Below are 22,696 nucleotides of genomic sequence, written 5' to 3' on the forward strand. Positions count from 1 at the left end.
CCTTAGTCAATTGTATAGCTCTTGTGCTACCTAGTAACTTGTAGCTCGATGCTACCCCCTCACTTTAGCGCCTTCATGCTATTTACCACGTGACATTTATGGAAGTTCAGCTTCATCTTGTTGGTTCGAATTCCTCATGGAGGTGGTCCTGTTCCTGAATCTTAATCCATTCTCCCTTTAGGGATGCTCCCACGGTCACTCACCTGCTCGAACAAAGACGAAAATACAATGCTTCGAGACTGAGACACCCTAACATTAGTTTCGTCCTGCAACAATAATGAGGCTCATTGACACTACAACGTTGAAGTTACGCGAGTTCACGGCGTACACCACTTCCGACTATCCAAAGTATGCAGTGCTCTCTCATACATGGGGCGCCGAAGAGGTCACCTTCCAGGACATGATGACGGAACCTCTACCTTCTGAAAAGAGAGGATTTGCAAAGATCAAAGCGACTTGTGAGCTTGCCCGGATTGACGGTCTGAACTTTGCCTGGGTCGATACCTGCTGCATCGATAAGTCTAGCAGTGCCGAGCTTACCGAAGCAATAAACTCCATGTATGCCTGGTATCGGGCTTCAGAAACGTGCTACGCATTCTTGGAAGATCTGGAGTCAACGACCGAAATCAGCGCAAGTTCAGACTTTGCAAAATGCCGCTGGTTTACGCGCGGTTGGACCCTTCAAGAGCTCATCGCCCCAACAGAGCTCAAGTTTTACGATAAGAATTGGGTCTATCGGGGGTCCAAACACGATCTTGCAGTCACACTCAAGGGGATTACACGCATACCAATCGGAATTTTAAAGCGTGAGCAGGAGCTCACGACAAAGTCTGTGGCACAGCGGATGTCATGGGCGGCCTTCAGGGAGACAACGCGCATAGAAGATGAGGCGTACTGTCTACTTGGCATATTCGGCATTCACATGCCTCTCATTTATGGAGAGGGCTTCCAGGCTTTCCAAAGGCTCCAGCAGGAAATTGTCAAATCCATTGGTGATATGACCATTTTGGCATGGGGCTCTGTCCAGAGCGGCCAAGGCTCTTCAGAGGGCCTCCAGGGTCTTTTTGCACCCTCCCCAGATGCGTTTTGGATCCCGGGTGTCATCAATTGCCTCCCAAGTCTTCCCGATATAACCATAACGACAAGAGGTCTCAGGGTGTCCCGAAACACTTGGATGCCTCTCTGGATTCATGGAACAACGTACTATTTGATTGTGGGTGCTTTCAGTCCCTGGACTGAACGTGTCAGCACCATGCAGTCTTCATCGGTCTCAGCTCTTCGACTGTCAAAGATAGGGCCGGGAATCTTTCTGAGAACAGGGCTGGATACCGAGGTCCCTGTAGACGCTCTATATGCTCAGCATCATCAGTCCGAGTACTATCTTCTTACAGATATTCCCAGTCAGATAAACGACATTTACGTTGGATACCGGAAGCATTCACTTCACGTCGAAGTCAACAAGACGTTCCACGTGGAGGATGCAGTTCCCCATTCGCTGTGGGATGACGCGGACAAGATCTTTCTCCGAGAAAGCGCCTGGCAACCACATGCCCGCATTCATTACAATGTGGTTCTTGGTGTGAGATTCAAAGGGATCGGCGACTTCAGTGCTATTGAAGTGGTTGTACTCCTTGACTTATCCTCGCATCTACCGAGCCTTATTATCTTCCAAGCCTCGCAGGCACCCAGGCTCGTTTCGAAGCTCTTCGGCCCAATGTCGAAAGAGCATTCGATGATGCTGGCTGACTTGGAGCATCTGAATGATTCTGAAACCAGCTTGGAAAGCTTTGTAACTGTATCCACAGACAGGGGACCCGCGAGGATCACACCGGTACTTACTGAAACGGAAGATGTGTTTCTGTCGTCGGAAGAGGAAGGCAGTGCCATTCCAGTAGCCAACCTCCAGCTTCAAATTCAGGACATTGGTGACAGCGCAGATTCCCAGCTGGTGACCGGCGAGAGGTGATGGTATATGAGAGACCAACAAGTGAATGAAGACGGGAATGCTTAGGAGAAATATCGCTGGATGATTTGGCCCGTTCCCATTATACGTAGGCTTCATCAAAGCTCTCATCAGGATCTTGGTCAGTATACCGATCTAATCTTCAAACTACCTGTAAGTATATGAAATTTCTACAGAAAGATAGACTTTTAGAGATATATATCTACTTGACCCTTATCGTCTCATTTGTGCTCCATCCAGAAGATGAAAGCACCTGGGCTGTTCCAATAGCATATCCTGCGACTCGTAGCCCTCCGTCGCTCTCTTGTCCTACCAACATAAAGAGGTTATTCTCAGGGTCAGACCAAGTAGGGTAGCTTCCGTTGAGATAGTTCTTCTTTTCTCCAAGGTGAACCGCGTATGGTGGCAACAATGATCCACCTTGCACGTCGATTATGTCCCAGTGTTGATGTCCATGATCCCGTATACTGTGAGCCCCCTTGCCCGTGGTGTTTTCAGATCCCCCAGAAGCAGACACAATCACAGAGGCAACTGGTGCTGTGACATTGACATAGCCGTCTTCATCGACAAAACCGGTCGGGGCACCCTGTAACCACCAAAGCAACCCATTCTCCATGGCATCTTCATCCCCCAAATGTGCCTCAACACCTTCCCCAAGCTCCAGAATGTTTGGTGCAGTTGAGAAAACCTTACCTGGAGGCAGGCTTGGAATCACTCCAAGCCACTCAGCCCGGCCACCTCGAGCCAAAATCTCTCTCATGAGAGCGAGTGCTGCCATTAGCCTGTCATCGTGTCCAAATGCCCTTGCGTCCAAAGACACTCCAAACATGCCCATAATACTGAGAATCATATCCACAGGCCGATACGCAACACGCATCATGGCCGCCCGCCAAATCGCCGAGGCCATCCCCTCCTTCCCCTTCAGATCCAGCGCCCCGATCAGCGCATTCCTCTGCACCCTGTCCCCGGGCCGTTTATCCCCCACTATCAAGTTCATTTCCAACTTCTGTTTCTTTTCCTGCGTGGGATCATCTTCCGACTTCGTAACCAGATAAGTCGCCCTAGAAGACGCCGCCAACAAAGACACCAACTCCGTCATTCCCGCCCCTGACTCGTCACCCTCCACTTGTTCAACATGCAAGTAGAACAGCGACTCTAGATAACAAGTGCCATGGGTCCATGAAAATAACACCTTGCAACAGGGCGGCGCGATAGCTTCTTGGAGAGTCCATGCGCGGGAGACCCAGTTGGTTTCTTCCTCAAGGGCGACAAGTCGTGACAAACCTCCAGGGAGGATGAGACAGACGTGGCAGTGCTCATAGATGGAGAACATTCTCTGGATCTGCCAAGCCTTGTCGTCTTCGTCCCCTTGCTTGATGCAGAGGCCGTCGAGCCAGAGGAGGGGGCATTCAAGCTGGAGGGCGGCGCGGCAGGCGGTGCGGAGGGCGGGGAGGGAGATGGGGTCGGCGTTGAAGGCGGATTTGATGGTCATTGTTGGGGGTGGGTTGGCGGTGGGGTTTAAGGGGGGGACGCCTTTCCAGACGTAGGAGATGGCGGCGTAGCGGTTTTTGGGCAGGATGTCTGTTTCGACTACTCGGAGATAACTGCCGTTGGCGAAGGGTTTGGCGTCGATGAAACGGTACCGAGCTGCGGGTACTTGGTCGAGAAAAATGGGGGCCGTGGAAAGGGACTCGAAGGGAAGCTTCAGGACGCATGGCATGGAGTGAAGATCGTCGGTCTGTCCACCAGCTGTTTTTTCGGGGTTCTCCATAATATCAAAGTAAAACGATGAGATGTTTGAGGTAGAGAATACAAACCTCTGACACTGTCGGATTCGCGAGAGGTGTTGGGCCGTGATGCGATGTGAGTGGCTCCCGTCCTGCCTCTAACCAGCCACCTTGCTTCGATGACTACGATGACATCCCCAGACCTTTGTGAGGCGTAGGACCATTCGATCCTTTCACATACGACCATATCCACCTGAAAACTCGGGAGCAAAAAGGTGGTATAAAATATATTCGTAACTACGATCGTTGATCTGATCGCCCTGATTGCTGGAATTATCAAGTGGCTAGGTCTGATAATAAATCTACCTTACGTCGGGCACTGGCATGTGATAGCCGTGGCTCGGTGTCTGCCTGAGTGTTGGTGAGATGTGTTCGAAAGCGGCACTGAGACTTGATTGCGGTCGCAGTTTGGTTTGGAATATACCGAGTCCCACGGCGCTAGATGCTTGCAGGCTCACGGACGAGATCAAATACTAAAATGAGTTTGGAATTGAAAGAGGCCTGATGGCCATAGTCTGGAAAATTTTGGGACAGAATGAAATGAGACCCAACTATCGTTATCAAAAATAACCCCGCACTTGCCCCTCAATCTCCCCCAATAGGGTACGAGCGAAACTCCCCCACTGCCTCAACGTAGAAGTCACTCTTCGAACAAGTTCTACACGAGACTTACGTATAGGTGGTGTCCAGAATCGGATGTGGTTGGGTGAACGGAGACACCTCCGGGGAATTAATGTGAATTTTGGTAAATGACATTACTGTGGAGACAGTGAGAGAGAATTTTTGTCTTCGTTCACCAGGGTGGTTCAGCTTGGGCACAGCTAGTTGGCATCCAGACTGACTGACGATATGAAAGCAGTTCGTGCAGCCTGACCATCAACATTTCGATTTTGGGCCCTGTAGCACGCGTTAGACGTGCTTTAAGAAATAGAAGCGGGAGTTTCCTGCGGTTAGGAGATGGCGGGGTCTTGGAGCTGCTCTGCGCGCCAACGCACACTCCCGCCTCGGGTCGAGCTAATGGATTTCCCATTCACAACACGACTGTCTAGATGCGCCGAGCAGGGACCTCTGGCAAAGACGCATTTCCTTTTAACTAGTTCTCATTGGCTCCCATTACTGCTAGGTTGTGAATAACATATGATAGCGAATGCTTCATGCAAGCAACAAGTCCTGAGTGCTTTTCTGTGGTTTGGCAGCATGGTCTCCAAACTCGACTTGAATGTTGTCCTTCGAGCTATAAGCCGCCGCGACACCTTCGACAGCCCGTTCATCATTTCCACCCGATTCGCCAACAAGTCGTGCAGCAGGCCCCAAAGCTGCGTCTCGACACAATTAATCTCAACTCGAGGCATTTTAAGCTCTATTGCCACTCCGAGTTTCTATCGGCCGCTGCACAGGCCTCAGCCATGGCCGACGATCCAGATCTAACACGATGGAGTCATACTTCAGGCGAAGCAGAAGCACTCCAAGCAGGCCATATCATTGAGGAGGCAAAAGTACATATTAATGACCAAAAGACTATGGATTTACTTATCGCCTCTGGCAGTTCGGGAATGTTTGAAGAAGGAGTCTCTGGAGAAGAGAAGGAAATTGTAAATATGAAGCGTGAGATCAAGGAGAAGGAGAGGCAGATGCGGGAGGAGAAGTGGAAGCAGGATGAGAAGTGAGCGAGGACGCTACCAACTGCTTATACTCCTTTAATTCATCGGCCTTGTCCTAAATAACTTGGGCAGAATTTTCGCGCCAGCATCCCAAAATGTCGCTTCCGCTTGTACTCTATCGAACATGACTGGAAATCGGGGATAGATATGTTTCCAGACGAGCGAATACAGGGCACTAGAATTTACAGCCAACGACAAGATTTGCCCAAGACATAAACAAGGTAGGCCGAAAGAGCCAACCAATAAAGAGAATCAGAGACAAGCCCGAAAAGGAAACAGCCAAAATATAACAGCCAGCCAGGGCTTGGAACGGACCCGGGATCTTGTCCAACTCATTCAAGAGGTCCTGTTTTAAGCCAAGCCTGGTCAGGTTCAAGTGTAAAGGACCAATATTTAACTGGCGATTGAGGAGCACGGAGATGGTGAAAAGGGCTTTTAAGGGTCAGCAACAAGGTACTCGTAGGTATATAAACGGGAACGGTGCCTACAAAATTTCAGAGGCTACGTACAACTGGTCACGTTGTATCCAGCCCGGGAATCGTTATATATAGGGTAAAAATACCCTGGCAAACGTCCCTAACATAGAGGAAATACCATTGCTAGACCCCTATTTCCTTCGCGAGCTTATTAGCGATATCATCCTCGACGCCTAAGAGCTGCGCAAGGCCAACTAACGGCCGACCCAATCGCCGCGGTTACGTCTGAACACAGCTTACCGAGGATTCCTCCGAGAGGCCCACAAGATGTGGGCCAGGGACCACCCCCTCCGCTTATCGGTAATGGGACGAAGTTTTGGCCCAGTGTGGAGGTGTTTAACATGAGAATATGGTAGTCTTCCATGAAGCCGGGGTTCTTACCAGCTGTTAGGGCCAGCCCAGTGAGCACGAGCGTCACGGGAGTGATGAGGATTCCGACTGCTGTGCGCAGCTGGGACTTCGAGGCCTGATCGAAGTTGGTACGCACTGCGCGGATCGGCGTCCTCGAGACCCGCTCGATAGTCGTGCGAACTTCCCGGATCTACATCTCGAGACCTGCTCGAAGTAGTACAGAGCTTTGAGACGAATAAACTGTAACCAATCAGTGGGTTTTTACAGAATATAGGAATATTGGAACACGAGGGGAGATGAAGAAAAACACGATCGAGATCAATAGCAAGGATGTGGTACCCGTCTTATAGTTCGGCGAGTCCCGAGATCCCAGCTCGGGGCACCAGAGGTGTCCACGAACTCGGAGCCCCGCCGATGGAGCCGGATAACAAGACCTTCCCATGGAACCCCTATTGTCCAGTACCTTGTACCCGGCTTTCTGGGTTCCTTTGTCACCAGCTATCGGAGGCTACAGCACACCCTTTTCGTCCGCAAGATCTCCCTCCAGTTCCTTATCCCACAAGTACGTTTCACAGCAGGCCAGGCATCGCAAAGATTCAGTACTGCCATGTAGTGGGATGCGATTTGCGGTAGCATCTTCACCCAACGAGAGGCCGGTTGCACGTTCGAGCCCGTTCACATTCCAAGGGTGCCATCGTATGAGCTTTCCCTGGTCCTTGTCTGGCTGTCCTGGACGTTGACACGCTGCGCTGTCTTAGTTTCAAGGAGTCCAAGTCGGACGAATACACCATGCAGTCCAAGAAGTGCCGTGGATCGCGAGTGCGAGCGCCAGGCCTCGCACCCGTCTCTGCGTATTTCGCAGGGCCGTTTCGTGAAAGACCCCGCCCATAGCATATATACCACTCTTGGAGCAGTAGTCCTGGACCTGTTAGCAAATATCAAGGCAGTGAAATTCAACTAACTTACTGGATTACCGACAGCCATGCTAATCCCAGCCCCCGTGGCCACCCAGACTTATTTAGCCTCGGCCACAGCATCTGCGATAATTCGTAGCTTGCGCTCTGCATCTTCCCAGACGTAACCGAAATGATCTGCCAGTAACTCGCTATTAAGGCGGTGTGCAGGCACTGGAAGCTTTACCGTCCACCTACACCGATCACCTTCTCGCTCTTTCTTCAGGTAGTATGGGTAAATATAATCAAGACATGAGTGGTATATTGTCCATTCCTTGCCAAAGTCTATAAGCTTTCCGGCGACGTAAATGCGCAGGTGTATATCTCGATTCAAAAATCCCTAATCGCTGGAGACCTTGGAGATCCTCCCACATTTGCAGCACGTCTTCAAGGTGAGCTCGAGGTATCCGAATGCCTTGACCGCAAGATCCTCCTGATTTTCCTCTTTAAGCCGACCGTAGACCCGGAATTCTGCGTTGGAGGGGAGGAAACAGTTGTAGTATAATTGGGGAGTCTGGAGTGGGCGCGCTAGAAACACCGCCCAGCTGTCTCTCAGGGTGGTGACCCAGTGCATGAATGAAAACAGCTTGAGGGCAAAAGTCCCCTTGTCTTCAATTTCGACCTTCCAGAAATAACCGTCTTTGTCTTTGGTGTGTCCCAGATTCTCTAAGAACTTGATATTAGCTCGGGCCGTTGGCGTTAACGGTGCAAGTTTGGGACCTGGTATGGCGGGCAGGGCCGGTTGTGCGTCAGTCATGTTGGCGATTAGTTGAACAGAATCAGGAATCTGGTGAGTTCGGCGTCGCCGCCAGTGTCTACTGCACTCTGATGGTAATATGTAGGTGAGGAAGTAGGTCGATGGCAAGGCCTTCAATAGCCCACAAAGGTGACACGAACGGTAGTTCAGAGAAGTCGATTTCTGTTGGTCCACCACCTGCACGCAGAATTTCATGAACCTGCATTTGACCCATAAAACTCGTTTCCACACCCAAGCATCCCAATCTTGATTCCCTTTCACGGAAGAACGTACATCCACCTCATCATAGGCAGCTGGACCTCCAGCATGGGCACTTCCATCCTACACCTATTTCAAGATACAGGTATCCGTCCGCAATCCCCCATCGTCAACTACCTTCGCTCCGGCTCTCACCAAGTACACGGAACCTCATGAAACGAGTCCAAAAAGCAAGGCTTCATGGCAGCCGTGCAGTGTCCTCCTCCAAGCTCTGTCGTACAAGTCCGAGTTAGTACAGTCCCAAACAAAGGTAAAGAAGAGAAATGAAGTCAGAATGAGGTGTTTACCAAGAGCCTTGAAAAGACCAAGCCTCTGGCTTGAATCACACGGGATAAATCCGCAGAAGTGGAAGAAGAGAGAAACTGCATACCTCGCGCGCCCCGCTGTTTGATACACCTCTTCGGCTGGTTGCTAGCAAGAAAATGACCGCGGCCACCCGCCCAGTCAATGCAAAGCTCATAAATCCCCGGCACTCCAGTAGCGTCGTTGTATAAGCACCCTCCCCGGGCATCAATCCTGTGCAGCCCAAAGTCGGTATACCAGAGGCCCACGCGTTCCGGGCAGTTGATCCCTGAGCCGGGAGGGCATTTGGAGTAGACGGACATGCCGTCGGCGGTCACAGTGGTGATCAAGCCGGCGAGGATGGCGGTTAGGCTGGGGAAATGCATTGTTGTTGCTTGTTTTTGGTGAGTCCTAGCGGTGGCAAGCAACGTGGAGGAAAAGGTCGATGGAGATGCGTGAGGGGGAGAACGGTTGAGGTTAGATGGATGATGGAAGATGAGGGGGATGGAAGGATAGAGGACGGTATTTATCAATGGTTAGGCCTGTCAAGGGTCCGATTGGCAAACGACTGAGAGGATGAAGCTGGTGATGAGCTGCATGGTTATCAGTACGAAAATTCACTAAGGTTGGAACGTTGGTGGATGAGGCTACCGCAAATAGAATCAATATTCGTGACATAATAGATATTGCCGAGGAGTGAGGTTTACGTATGCCTTGGACCTAGCAGCAGCGGTGAAGACTCTCCGTGGCGGCGTTACCGGAACATTGTTTGATTGTTGTTTGGTTTAACCATGTTGCTTGGAAATTTCTATGTTGTTGGTTGCTAGTGCACTTCATTACTGGGGCTACAAGGTTGCCGAGCATGGGTTACCGATTGGGACCCAAGACTTCTTAGTGGTGATGCTGTTGGTAGAACAGACCTTCGGATATGGATTAATCATAGCAAATCTCTACAGTTGTGTTGGTAAGCCGCATGAAAAGTCTTGAAGACCCATCATCGCGATTGACTAGCGCCAACAAGTCAGCTTGACTAAATTCACGATATTTCAAGCCCACATCACTGAAGCCTGTGATGTCACTTTACTCGACGAGGGAAGGTACCCTGGTTGGGGACTTTCCATCATTGTTTGCAACCAACAATCTACTAGCGACCAGGTGGATATACAAATATTTTATCCGAGTGGTGAATCATTCTCCAATTCCATCAAGGTACGCAGTGATGGCGGTCTGACGCGTTGTCACTGACCCCGGCATCTACCAGCATCGTGATGTTGGATTGACAGCACGCATTACCATTCCCAATCCGTGTATGGGGACGTGACCTCAAGAAGATACCATATGGACAGCAGGAGATCCCAGACTATAAATCTCCATGCTTCCCTTGTTCCAAGTCAAACACCACTCCACCCACATCGCCCTATCCTGCTATCATCTCCATCTCAACCTCAACCGCACAACCTTGTCACCCCTTATCCAAGTAAGTCCACTCCGAGCCGAGTTCTCAGCCTGAAATCCCTATGAAACAAACGCCTAACCCCCAATCTCCAGCCTATCTATCATGCGCCTCAGCACTCCCTTAGCAGCGGCAGCAACTCTGCTCCAATCCGCCACCCTCGCCTCAGCTGAAGCCTGGACCTTGTTCTCGTTCATCGACATGGAGCCCTTTCAACCGAACTGGGACGGCGGCCTCTGGCACACAGACTTTGGCTCCCACAACTTCAAGATTGAGAACGAAGATGGCTGCTGGAAGAACGTCGGCGTGCCCTCCATTGCTGAGGTCTGCGTCGATATTGTGCGCACCAGAGCCCACTTCATCGTCAGCGGGACTGGCCAGAGGCGGTGCATGTTTCTTGACCGCGGCAAGCGCGGCTCCAAATCTGCTTTGAAATGCTTCCGCGATACCTACGACCATTCCTGCTTTATCGAGCTGTGGGAGGAGGTGGACTGCACGTGGTAGATTTTGGAGGTGCTGTTTTGTTAGGGTAGAAGGATTTGAAATTGTGATTGCCCACCCAGTTCAGGGAGGATGGGATGGGACGGTGGGAAGAAAACCCAAGATGGCTATCATAGTGAGAGAAATGCAACCTCAACCTGACTTATCTCCGCTGTTATCAGTACAGTGAGAAAGAAGAAAATATTTCTTTTTAGACGGCCATCTGACCCAGGGTACCTGTAACGAATGACTGTCGAATAAAAAAGCTGATGGTCAACATGACCTATTGGACGGTTACAAACGCCACCGTTGCCAATAGTTGGGAATGTTAGTGAACGATATTGACAGAACGGTTTCCAAAACCAACGCAATCCCCTTACCTCTTCGACTGACCATCAACAGGCACTTCCTTGCCCTTGGCACGGATAGATTTCCGTTATACATGAGCCTTGATCTCGGCGTTGCTGTTCTCAATCTCAGTGCTGTTGCCCGCCACACGGTTGCCGAAGCAGCCTCCCTTGTGGCAACACTTCCAAGAGCTGATCGAGTCATTGAAGTTGCCGTTTCCATCGTTGAGCTTCTGATCCTCCTGGGCGTCGTAGCTGCTTCCCTGGCAGTCCCGATTCCTACATCACAAACTTAAAATTCTGTCTGAAAGGCTTTCGAAAGGTGAAGAGCTGCTTACAGGTACCATCTGCATTTCAAGGCATTCTTGTTGTTGTTCTTGATGGCACTAATCTTGTTGTCCCAGTTGGAGGGGAAGTTGATTTCATGGTGTGCTGTTAGTTTGGTGTTTAGTCCCAGTAGGTAGCTACTGCAGCCAATGATATGTCAATGAGATAAAATGGAACACTCACAACAGTTGTTGGGAGTAAACTCAAAGGTGTGGCAGGGGACACCCCACTTGATGTGCGCACAGGCATAGACGGAGGCATCCTCTCGGCGAGAGATTCCGCTGTGCTCTGAGACAGGCACATTTGCTGTGGTCGGGCAGCCATAGCGGAGAAACCTCCCAAAGCGAGGAGAGTGATAAAGGTCTTGAGTTGGAACATCTTGATTGTTGAGATTGAGGATTGGTTCACTGGAGTAGCTTGGGGTTGTTGACTTGAGACTTAATGATGTGTTTGAGTGAAAGAAAATGAGTCGACATGTTTCCTCCCTTTATACATTTCTTCTCGTCCCTTTTCCAGGCACATCAACTCACCGAACTGGAATTTGTAACAGGAACATAACAAGGCCCAGAGCATGAGCAGATACCGCTTACCAGATGCATCACTAAACTCCCTGGCTGCTGATACATGGACTCGAGGAACTTTGACGATGTCGGATTAAGCCAGCGGACTAAGCCAGCGGAAGTATACTGACAGGGTCCAGAATCCTTTCAGTTGCCACCCCTTCATCGCGTTATCACAGACTTCGAGTTCAAGTTGTTGACGGATTTCGCATTGGCTATATGACGAGATTTATTTCAGAAAGATGCCCCCTCAAAGTCTGATGAGGTTTCAGGCAAGGCAACTCGAACATTAGCTAGAAACATAATGACGTTTCTACTAACGTACATTATAAGCGAGTGACCCATATAAGCGAGTGACCCACTTCCTTCGTGACATGACACCTTCGCACTCAACAACAATTTCCTCAACCATCCAAGATGCCTTCTAATTCAAATGAAGCCCACATAATTTTAGCCCTCCAAGCGCTTCAAAACGACAAGAATCTAAGCGAACGAGCCGCAGCCAATATCTATGGAGTAGATCGTAAGACTCTAGGGCGTCGGCCAACACCCCTGACCTCACGGCCCAGCACTGCACCACCTTGGGTCTCCCAGACACCACACAACCCTCGAGAAGCCAATTCACAGTCAACGCTTATTAAGACTCGCATTACCAACCATCAAAATAGCTCCCCGACTTCAATGTTGGCTGCGGTAGACCAGCTTACTAAGGGTACAACGGCTATGATGCACCAGGTGGCTCTCCTTCGTGCAGAGGTCTCGTCGCTCCGTAAGGCCAATGAGGCACTAAGCAAACGCCGGAGAGCTAAAAAAAACACGCGTACGTCTCGGAGGATCACTTACTGTGCAAGATGCACACAATCTACTGGATAACAAGGCCGTGGGTGGAGAGGGAGTGCAAGAAACGCAGCCGGTAGTGGTGCAGGGGGGTCTCATAGGAAGGTTCGGTGCTGTGGTGTGTGCGGCAAGCCTGGCCATAATGCGCGCAGTTGCCAGGAGGCTGGAGAATCATCTGATTCAGCCGTTTCTAATATAATTGTAGTTGCTTCCTAGTGTTGTTGCGGTATAATTGAGGATAGTTTGTTACGGTGTGGTGGGAAGTGGGTCACTCGCTTCTATGGGTCACTCGCTTATAATGTACGTTATATCTAGTAGGTGAACCAACACTTCAGTTGGGATTTGACCTGCTACCCACCCAAGAAATCCAAGAATGCTATGGCGAAATCAAAGACACCAGCGTCCCAAGCTACATCATCATGAGCCTCATCAATCGGCCTGCAACTGTGATAGGTTGTTGACTGTAACATATCTGACGACAATGACTAAGACTCTTGGTAAGTTGAAGCGCAGCGTTTTGCCCCTGACCATCACGCCAGTGCTGGAACAAAACATTCACCTCGCTTACATCATTCGCCTAGCATGGAAGGTGACAGGCTTGTTTATTCCTCCAATGTAGCGCTAGGCATGCTACACTGCAGAACAAGACGGAATGCCACCGGGGCTATCACTCACCCTATTGTAGCATTTACCAGGCGACTGGATGATATCAGCTCAAAAATGTGTCGTTCAATGAAAAATCTGCATCCGAGTCTGTTGTTACATTTGAGATAGATGTATTCATGACAGACAAAGAACATGTCGCCACACCCCCTGACAAAATCGACCCTCTGACTCAGAAGAATTACACACAGTACATACAGTTCACCATTCACATTTTACTCGGGTACCTTGCACAAGTTAAAGCACAGAGTTTATATTTCTGTAAAGAAAAAAGGTATAGATCATTACTCCCGTCACCAACCCTCATACCACTATTATCCCCACGTCATCACCCCCACTCCCCATCGGTTTCCCTTAACAACCCCGTTAGCTACCTGAAGTTTACCTAAAACATCAAAAACAAAACTCACTTCCTCTCCCTCTCCCGCTCCCTCTCCCGCTCCCTCTCCCTCTCCCTCTCCCTCTCCCTCTTCCTCTTCCTCTCCTTCACCCTCTCAACCTTCTCCAGCGAAGTCCCCATCATCCAAAGCCCCATCTTTGTTGAAAGGCTGTTCTTCTTGTTCTTCTTCTCCTTTTTGGAGGATATAGCATGGATGGTGGATGAAGATGATGCGGAATGGTGATCAGGGCTGAAGTTGGGGGTTTTGTGGGAGTTGTCGTGGGTTGGGCAAGTATTTTGGTGGTGGTGGGAAGAAGAAAAAGAAGAAGAAGAAGAAGAAGAAGAAGAAGCCTTAGCGGGCTGTTTTCCCTTCTCCTTGTTTTTGGAGGAGATGGTGGGGTTGGTGAAGTGGGAGTCCATTTTGGTTTGTTGTTGTGGGTTGTGGATTTGTTTGTACGAATGGAAGGGGTGTAGTTTGTTGTGAGTTTTAGTTGATGGTGAAGAGGAATGGGGATGAAGGATGGGAGAGACTCGAATGGGTCAAGTTGGTTAAATAATGGTTGACTGGGGGATTTATTCAGAGGGCCAGGTGAGAGACTCAGTGCTATAACTTTCGACCACAACAGCTGTGTTGACAGAGCAGCTTGACTGTTGGGCACATCTGTTAGAAGTTGTTTTGTATTGTTATGGCTCATGAACTTGGAAACAAGCTGCCAGTCCTCTAGGCCAGAGAACAAATGTTGGGAACAAGGGCCCTGTGATCCATCCACTTTTTTGCGCGACTGAAGAGCAACAATCGTATTGTGCATAGATGATGATAGTTCTCTTTGTCTCACACGTTGGCGGAACCATCTGGCGAACTGCTGTTGTCTAGCGCTCTCCAGAGCTTGCGATTTCCTATTGACACATTATCTTCTGCGAGACTTGCTGTATAGACAAGACATGCTATCCGAGCAGGCCCTGGTGTACAGGGAAGGCTTGCAGAGTTGACATGCCTTGCAGAATTGACATGCCTTGCAGGATTGAGATGCCTGGCAGAGTTGGCAATCCTGGCAGACGTCGCAACTCTTGCCAGGCACGACCATCCTCGTAGCCTTGCAGATTTGGAGACTGGCAACCAAGTGGGACTTTGTTTTCTCAGTTAGGGCCGGAAGTAGAAACATCTTACACTCTTGGATCAGTAGAGGAGAGCGACCCTTGGTATTCACTTGGTTCATTCAAACACTATGTGCCTAATCGTTCAAAACGCTAGCCAAATCGCCATGCACGCTCGATAATGTACTTCATTAATAGTTGCAGATACCTCCAACGTCATCATCAATAGTCCAAGTACCTGCCAAACCAGGCATCTCCACCTCCTCAGTGACAGTATGAGACATCAGCAACCCAGCCCCCTCCTCGGGTTTTCCAGCAAAGAAGTCGTTCTGACCCGGGCCTTTGTGCACTCTGCTCATGAACCGCTTGGTCCATTCCTCAATAGCAGGTTCACCCGTCTCATCCCTGGCCTGCTTGAGGAAAGAGATGAGTGCTGTGCCGCCAGTTCCCTTGAGAGCACTCTTCTTCCCGTCATCAACAGCCTTTTGAGCAGTGGCAGCAGCACCACGGGCATCGTAAGCAATCCCCTGAGGCTGCTGGCGAGAAGCAGTAGCGAGGTTGACCTTGCGACGGGCGACCTCGGGACTCCGACTGCGGCTCCGGGCGCGAACTTCCCGGCTGGGTAGGACAATATACCGCGTGACAATAGCAATGTGCTTGTCGCGGAGAGCGCGCAACATGGACAAACAGGCGTCGTAGGCAACTGAGAGAGGTTTGTTGTCCTTGTTCTGCTCGACATATTCGCGAATGTTGGCAACACCTTGAACATCCTGGAGGAATCTAGCATGGGATCCGGGCATATACTGACGCATCTCCATGATGAAGTTGTGCTTGGGCGCAGGGGCGTGACCTTCACGTCCGCGCTCCTTGGTCGGCTTCTCACCAGTAGGGCGATGGGTGATGCCCAAGACGATGTCGAAAAATTGGATCAGACTGCTCTGGGCATTGCTGCCACCGGCATATTGGCGGTAGGTCTCGGTTCCAGTTCCGTCCTCGTAGATAACGCCGTTGGGCAAACCGGCTTCGCCCATGTTCTTGCTGCCGGCCAAAAAGGGACGGATGCGGTTGTAAAAGATGTTGGGGTCGCAGCTCTCATGCATGCGAACCAACAGGGTGGTCAGATCATCCAGACGCTCAGCAAACGTGCTCAGGCAGCTGGTGACGGCCTTTGCATCATCCTCCCGGGCAGCAGCGATAGCCCTCAGCATCAGGGGGACGATGGGTGCACCACGGGCTTCCATGGCGACAGAGACCAGGTAAAACCAGGACTCGTCGATGCCACCGGTGAAAGTGCACAAGCTGGCGAGGTTCTCGAGATTGTCGATATCCTCGTCCATGAAAAGGGGCTTGAAGTTCCAAAGACAGACAGCTGCGTAGGTGGCAACGGGCGGCACCTCGAGGTGTTCAGACACCTTCAACAGCGGGACTGAAATGGAAGGCGGCAGGCGGTCACTGGGACTATCACCGCCCCAGATGTAGCCGTGGGCCATAAAGGAGAGCAGCACGTAGGCTCTGCGCCATTCTGCGTCGTGTTCCAGACCGATGGTGGAGAGCACTGGGAGCCGGTCGATGACCCCGCGCAGCCGCTTGCTGAGAATGAGGGCCTGCAGGTTCGCCGCGATGGCCTCCCATTTGTTGTAGTAGGGATCCGGAAGCCTCGTCAACGGCAGGACGTCCGGGAGGAAGCCGTGGGTTGGAGAGATTCCATAGTTGGCCAGGTCCGGGATGGGCGCCAACATAACGGCGGGAATGTGTTTTTCGTTAAAAAGAGTAAAGGTAAAGTTGAGAGTCGAAGTGATAATCGCTTCAGTCGAAACAGTCCTGACGCAAGGAGTATACAGAATTGTCTCTGTAATACTCCTCAGCCGTGCGAAAACTCGGTTGAGGCGTGGGCATATGTTAAGAGTGAAGACGTTTGAAGTGTTCGGACCAGAAGACTTGTGGGACGAGATGGGACGGGATAGTCAAGTAATAGATAGAAAAGAGTCAGAGTCGAGGTCAACTGGTTGCTGAGTCGTAAGACAACTTGCGAGGGAGGCGCTGTCTTTTGTAAGCGGCACTTCCAATGAGCGAAAAAGTTTGCCCCTCTTGAAAAAGTTATTATGGGACGGTGCCAAGACGTCAAACACTGCGCCGTTGGCATCTCGGATCAAATCATGGCAAGAAAATGGCCAGGCACAGTGGAGACTTGAAGGAAAATATCGCAACCTGGAACCTCAAAGGGCGCGCCCTTTTGCCCTGGGCACTCGAGACGCCGTGTGCCTTTCTCTTCCAGGCTCATGTTGGAACTGCGCCGACCCCGGCCCCTCCTTTGCCCCCCGGCCTGCTGTCACTTCACTATGCCGGTCTGTTCCGTCAGACGTGGGATGTGGGACGAGGGTGGCATTTGAATGACAGATGAGCCGAGGAAAGGAATGGAAGTACCTTTTTCTTCAACAAGAAACCTGGAAGTCAGCAGAGCACTGAAGTATGCGGCTGCAATCGATCAAAATGCACAAAAAGATCTTGTCTTACCCCGCCATTAGCCGAGGACCGTGCACACCCGGGCCTCAAGCTCGGGCCAACTGGTGTTTGAGAGACTTCGAAAAAGTGCCAAGCTGAAATGCCAAGACAAAATGTTGCCCTGTCTCGTCATCCGAATGCCAAGGCTACCGCTGTCCCACAGCACGCCCCAGCCTGGTTCTGGCGGCACCTCAACGGCCGCAACGACGACGCTGACGACAACAACAGGGCCCCGGGTTTATGGGCAGATCACTACAAACAGCTGCTTCTTCGAGGACTCCAACATGGCAGTCCAGCAGCATGTCCTGAACTGGCTGTACAGTGTCTTGACAAGTGTATGTTCCAATTGCTACCTCGATATCGCGATAGAGCCATACTAACTGCTACCCCTCTCCGCCAACAGGAATATCGAGATGTCAACCGTGCCTACAGCGATGTTGCCCAGGCCCTCGCGCAATATCCCTCCCTCTCCCCGAGGACCGATGTCCACAGTATGCTCATGCTGCCTCGATGAATGATTGCGCGCGCATGGCCAGCTCACTGACGATGCGCTGCGACAGCCTTCCCCAACGGTTCATCAGCTCTCCTCGTTCGCCTGACCGGCACCATCCCCGTCCTGTTTCGCGGCACAACATATCGATTCCCGATATCACTATGGGTTCCCCATGCCTACCCGCAGGAAGCGCCCCTGGTCTACGTGACCCCGACCGAGAACATGATGGTGCGCCCCGGCCAGCATGTTGATCCGCAGGGACAGGTCTACCATCCATATCTTGCGGGCTGGGCTGGGTTTTGGGACGTATGTTCTCTTCCGGACGATACTATAGGGTTATCTGGGATTCGAAGCTGATTATCCCGTTGCAGAAGTCTAGCATTCTCGACTTTCTCGCCATTCTGCGAGATGTCTTTGCCAAAGAGCCGCCAGTAGTGGCTCGACAGCCAGGGGGACCGCCGCCTCCACCAGCTCAGCAATTGCAACCGGCATCACCACCTCCTGTTCCTCCCCTCCCGCCTGATCTCGCCTCCAGGCCATCAAGTCAGGCTCAACACCACAGCCCGGAAAATGCGCCGAGACCACCACCCCCTCCACCAAAACCCGGCATGCAAGTCGACCCACGACAACCTCCTGTCCAAGGGTCACCTCGAGCCGGTCCCCCAGTACCTCCACTACCACCAAAGCCAGGACGTCCTATAAGCCAGTATGCCGGTGAAGATCCAAGACTGCACCATGAGCAACAAGCGAGACCGGGTCGATCACGATACGACACAGCACCCCCATTACCACCCCAAGCGCCCCAGTCTCCTCCGGTACCACCACGTCCCTTCCACCCTCCAGTCCAGCAACAACAACCACCACCACCACCACCACCAGGCCCCCAATACCAACGTTCTCCCCCTCCACCAAGCAACTACTCCCCGGGACCACCTCAACCCCCTTACCTCCCCAACGACACTCGCCGCTCCCTCCCTCCACAACAACAATTCACCCCCCTCCACCAACAACAATGGCAACAACCCCAAGCTCAACCTCCCATCCAACAACCCCCACCACCCCAACCCAACCCCCCCGTCCCAGACATCATGGACTCGGAAGACCTAACTCTTTCCATTCCACCCACCACAACCTCGGCGCCACCCATCCCCCCAAACCCTGAAAAAGACGCGCTCCTCCGCCAGCTCGCCTCAACACTGTTTACACTACGGCAGCAGGCCCGCGACCAGAACAACTCCTCCCTTGCAGGTCTGCAATCGCAGCGGCAAGCCATGGCGGCAGCAAGCCAAAGAATGCAAGCTGAGTCGGCGCAACTGACTCAGCTTTCGAACCTTCTGACGTCCAACACATCCATCTTGCAGGACTCGCTCAGAAAGGCAGACGCAGTGATTGAGAGCTCGTCTCGTCTTCCAGAGCCAAATATTGACGAGCTTTTGGTGGCTCCGACAGTGGTGGGGAACCAGCTTTACGATCTCGTCGCCGAAGAGAGGGCGTTGGCAGATGCGATTTTTGTGCTTGGGAGGGCGGTGGAGCGAGGACGGATCGCGCCGCAGACGTTTGCGAGGTTGACGAGGAGTTTGGCGCGGGAGTGGTATCTCAAGAAGGCGCTGGTGAAGAAGATTGGGGTTGGGATGGGGTTGAGTACCGGTGTTGGGTACTGAACTGTCGCAAGATAAATGGGAAAAAAACAGGCAGTTGATAAGAAGAGAAGCGTTCATCTATCATTTATCTAATGCTACTTGGTACTTTCCAGCACAAGGCCGACTATCGGTTGTTTTGTGTGTCCTGTCTTTCGTCTTAAACATGTCTTAACAATGATCCAAGATGTCTCTAATCCTCCCCAAGAGTTCTCTTCTCTCCTCAAACAAAAAAAAAAAGCTACAGTTTCGGCCAACCCATAGTTCTCTCTCCCTGTCCTTGCCCCAAAACAACCCTCTTACCACCATCCTCTCCAGCCTCTCCACCACCACCCCTAGTCTCCTCCTCCTCCCACCTCCTCCAATCAACAACCCTCGACGGCCTAGGATGCTGCAACCTACAATTCGGCGTAGCAACAACAACATCCCAATCCTCTTCTCTATTCCCTCCTCCTCCTCCCCCAACCTCACTCCCCTCCCGACTACTCCTCTCCTGCATCATCTTTCTCGGACTGATCAAATTCCCCCCTCCCGCCTGATGCCTAGCAGCACTCGAACTAGCCCTCCGTTCCCTCAACCGTCTCCCGATCCCCAACGCCGCCGCCGCCGCCCTCTTCCCCCAGCTCAAACTGGAACGTCTGTTCCCCCCTCCCTGCTTCACCGCGTGCACCAGATCTGGACTCAAGACCGGGCCCACACCGCCAGCTTTATTCCTCCACGCTTCACCCCCCTTTTTGCCCAAGGAGGAGGGGTATAAACTCTGCTGAAGATGCTTCTTTGTAACAGCTACAGGACGCTGTACCTCTGCTGTTTCATGGCCGGGCGTGACATTGCCCGGAGAGTAATGACTAGCCGTGGGACTAACGCTAATGATCGAGGTGGTAGTAGCTTGGTGAATAACAACACCACCCTTCACAACAGGCGGTGAATCGCGGTGGTGGTGAAAGAAATTGCCATCACCTGTGACTGGGATTATATCCCTCGTCTTGGATAAAGAGGCCTTGTCCAAGAATGGATCAGAAACCACCATGGTGGGGGCAGTCGTGCTCGTCTCCCAACTGTGTTTCGTCTCGATGGTGCCATAGCTCTTCCTGTCGGGAAGGATGCGGCCATCTCTTGCGCTGGTGGGGTGGAAAAGCGTCGGCTTGGTGGTGGCAGTCTTGTTGACGAGTTCGGCGGAAGAAGGCGGTTCGTAGCTAGGTTGTGGTGCTGGCTTGGAAGAGATGGGCTCTTGTTGTTTCCCCGCCGGCACATGATTCGTCCGCGGAACCCTCCACATGGTCCCCTTGACAAAAAAGCTCGAGTCACGCCTAGGAGTGAGAGACAGCCCGTCTGGTTTTGCAGTGGTGGTGGTATTCGCGCGCAAGACTTTGCTGCCCAGAGGCTTGCCGGCGGTGCTCTGCTGGACAACCCCGACGCTGTGTCTTGTTGTGATGGTCACCTTCGTCGTACCCTCAGCGGTCTTCATCCCAGCCGCCGCCGGCTTGCTCTCCCTCCGTCCCGTCAACGACAATGCTCTCAGCGCCCTTGCTCCTCGTCTCAACTCAGACACCGAAGGCCGTCTCACCGAATTGCGAGACTTCACCAGCTTGTTCGACGATGACCCTCTGCTCTTCTGAGACCCCGAGGTCGAGCTCACCGTTCTCGGACGACTAAGGTGTTCAAACATGCCGATCCTATCCTTGACAGGAGACTCCTTGGTAGCAGTACCTTCCCCAGCACCATCTTGGGACAAGTTTCCATACCCTCTCGACGACTTGCGAAGTGCCTCCTCCACTTTTGCCGGAAAAGGGGTGGTAGACCGTCGGGAGAAGGAGGAAGAAGAAGCAGTATTACTGCTCGAGTCGCGGTGTGTCCTGACAGCAACCGTGGTGGAGACCATGATGGGAAGACTGGGTCCGGATTTGACAGGAGCGGTCTCCCGTCTGGTTCTCCAGTGTTGTAAAAAAGGCGACGGTGGTGGTCCTGGTAGTATCCTCCGTCCGACACCACTGTCACTGAGGCGGGCCACCGCCTTTTCCTTTGACTGCTTGGTGGGACTTTCGTTGGGAGGAGGCTTGACGGTGGAGATTTTGACAGAGAGTGTTCGTGCTTGGAGCAGCGGTCTCGATGGGGTGCTTCCCAATTTTCCCCCGTGTTCAAAGGCTTCGGCGAGGGCTCGAGTGCGTCTTCTGTTGATGGGCTCGCTGGCTGGCGCTTCCGTGTGGTCACTGTTGCGTGCCCTCGGCGGTGTTTCGGAGCTCGGGTGCTTGCGGTTGTTTGCCTGACCTGGCTGGGCTTGGTAGGTTCGTTCTGAAATCGCTTTCTTGTTTGGACTGGCAGACTCGCTCTTGGGATGCTTTGACACGGACGACTTGGCTGACGACTCAGCCAACACAGCTTGCTCAAACGCCATGCGCAAATCCGCCACGCTGTGTCTGTTTCTCTTGACGGTATTTTCCACCTCTCGTCCTACCTCGATGGATGACTGGCTCTGTTGCTTGCCTCTGACTGTCGAGACACTGCCGCCTGCCTTGGGATCCATCTCGCTCGTCCTCGACGCTCTGAGGCTTGCAACAGCTTTGGGGTGCTCGACAAAGACCGGCTTAGAAGAACTCACTGCTGCACGAGTGATGATGGGCAAGGTAAAAGGGTCACCACCTCCTTGTTCAAACATCTTTCGTCTCTCGGCAACAAGCTTAGGGTCCCAACCCTTCCTCTCTTCAGGCACAACACCACTGTCTCGCTTCTGTCCATCATTCTGCTGCTTTAGCTGGAACTGCGTGGAAGGTACCTAATCTTCCGTGTTACCCGACTTTTGCTGATGGCGGATTATGAAGTGACTGGCTCCCAGGCGGGAAACCTTCTTGATCGGCGAGCTCGACTGTGGGTACATTGGCAGGCCGTCAGGATCGTGAAGCTTGGGTCCAGCAGCTGGCGTCGGTGTTCTTGGAGATATTGCTTCCCTTTCTGGTCCCTCTGCTTCGGAAAATGGGATGGCGATACGGGGGGGTTTTGTGAAAGGCGAGCCCTCGGTAAAGATGGGTCGAGGCTCGGTTCGCGGTCGTGCTCGGTTTTGTTTCTGGGTGTTTAGGGCAGTCGCTGCCGCTGGTTTCAACGGCGACGGGCCGTGGCGAGTCTCTTGTGCATTGACTTTGCTTACTGCGTCGGCAATCTCAAACTTGGATACCAGGCTGGCCAGGCCGGGCGCTGTGCTTCGGGCCGGGGGTGTTAATTCCAGGAAGGCCATGCCCTCCATCCCGCGGTGCACATTCGGGCGGCGGGTTGCAAGGGTGGGTGTCTCGTGGGCGTGGACGCTCTTCGCGGGCGAGGTAAAGGAGCTTCGAGTGCTGATGCTACTGTCGCCATAACTTTTGCGTGGGAGTCGGAGGGGCTCTGGTTTGAGTTTGGAATCGGAGTAGTCTCGCTTGGTGCTTCTTGTTGGGAGGCCTGTAT

The 22,696-nt window shown here is 52.2% G+C and overlaps 9 protein-coding genes across 9 annotated transcripts; 3 read left to right on the forward strand and 6 right to left on the reverse strand.

The window, feature by feature from the left end:
- Positions 1-277: 277 nt before the first annotated feature.
- QC762_401310 (uncharacterized protein) lies at positions 278-1,966 on the forward strand (the record flags this gene model as incomplete). The annotated part of the gene is made up of 1 exon (XM_062889586.1): positions 278-1,966. One exon carries the CDS (start codon positions 278-280, stop codon positions 1,964-1,966), a length of 1,689 nt encoding a protein of 562 aa, XP_062743104.1.
- Positions 613-4,285, reverse strand: QC762_401320 (uncharacterized protein). The gene is made up of 2 exons (XM_062889587.1): positions 2,169-4,285; positions 613-2,103 (listed from the first exon to the last, which is right to left on the reverse strand). The coding sequence occupies exons 1-2, from the start codon at positions 3,732-3,734 to the stop codon at positions 2,086-2,088; spliced, it is 1,584 nt and encodes a 527-aa protein (XP_062743105.1). The 5' UTR covers positions 3,735-4,285; the 3' UTR covers positions 613-2,085.
- Positions 4,286-8,475: 4,190 nt separating this feature from the next.
- QC762_401333 (uncharacterized protein) lies at positions 8,476-8,874 on the reverse strand (the record flags this gene model as incomplete). Its single annotated transcript, XM_062889588.1, has 1 exon — positions 8,476-8,874. The coding sequence occupies one exon, from the start codon at positions 8,872-8,874 to the stop codon at positions 8,476-8,478; it is 399 nt and encodes a 132-aa protein (XP_062743106.1).
- Positions 8,875-10,046: 1,172 nt separating this feature from the next.
- On the forward strand, positions 10,047-10,445 carry QC762_401334 (uncharacterized protein; the record flags this gene model as incomplete). The annotated part of the gene is made up of 1 exon (XM_062889589.1): positions 10,047-10,445. The coding sequence occupies one exon, from the start codon at positions 10,047-10,049 to the stop codon at positions 10,443-10,445; it is 399 nt and encodes a 132-aa protein (XP_062743107.1).
- Positions 10,446-10,857: 412 nt separating this feature from the next.
- Positions 10,858-11,473, reverse strand: QC762_401335 (uncharacterized protein; the record flags this gene model as incomplete). The annotated part of the gene is made up of 3 exons (XM_062889590.1): positions 10,858-11,047; positions 11,107-11,200; positions 11,326-11,473. The coding sequence occupies 3 exons, from the start codon at positions 11,471-11,473 to the stop codon at positions 10,858-10,860; spliced, it is 432 nt and encodes a 143-aa protein (XP_062743108.1).
- Positions 11,474-13,674: 2,201 nt separating this feature from the next.
- QC762_401337 (uncharacterized protein) lies at positions 13,675-14,343 on the reverse strand (the record flags this gene model as incomplete). Its single annotated transcript, XM_062889591.1, has 1 exon — positions 13,675-14,343. The coding sequence occupies one exon, from the start codon at positions 14,341-14,343 to the stop codon at positions 13,675-13,677; it is 669 nt and encodes a 222-aa protein (XP_062743109.1).
- A 477-nt stretch (positions 14,344-14,820) lies between these two features.
- On the reverse strand, positions 14,821-16,368 carry BNA2 (Indoleamine 2,3-dioxygenase; the record flags this gene model as incomplete). The annotated part of the gene is made up of 1 exon (XM_062889592.1): positions 14,821-16,368. The coding sequence occupies one exon, from the start codon at positions 16,366-16,368 to the stop codon at positions 14,821-14,823; it is 1,548 nt and encodes a 515-aa protein (XP_062743110.1).
- A 698-nt stretch (positions 16,369-17,066) lies between these two features.
- STP22 (Suppressor protein stp22 of temperature-sensitive alpha-factor receptor and arginine permease) lies at positions 17,067-19,426 on the forward strand. Its single transcript, XM_062889593.1, has 4 exons — positions 17,067-17,466; positions 17,535-17,622; positions 17,692-17,930; positions 17,996-19,426. Exons 1-4 carry the CDS (start codon positions 17,245-17,247, stop codon positions 19,283-19,285), a joined length of 1,839 nt encoding a protein of 612 aa, XP_062743111.1. The 5' UTR covers positions 17,067-17,244; the 3' UTR covers positions 19,286-19,426.
- Positions 19,427-19,502: 76 nt separating this feature from the next.
- On the reverse strand, positions 19,503-21,917 carry QC762_401360 (uncharacterized protein; the record flags this gene model as incomplete). The annotated part of the gene is made up of 1 exon (XM_062889594.1): positions 19,503-21,917. One exon carries the CDS (start codon positions 21,915-21,917, stop codon positions 19,503-19,505), a length of 2,415 nt encoding a protein of 804 aa, XP_062743112.1.
- Between the last annotated feature and the right edge of the window lie 779 nt (positions 21,918-22,696).

This window comes from Podospora pseudocomata, chromosome 4 (genome assembly GCF_035222375.1).
Source record: "Podospora pseudocomata strain CBS 415.72m chromosome 4, whole genome shotgun sequence".
Taxonomy (NCBI): domain Eukaryota; kingdom Fungi; phylum Ascomycota; class Sordariomycetes; order Sordariales; family Podosporaceae; genus Podospora; species Podospora pseudocomata.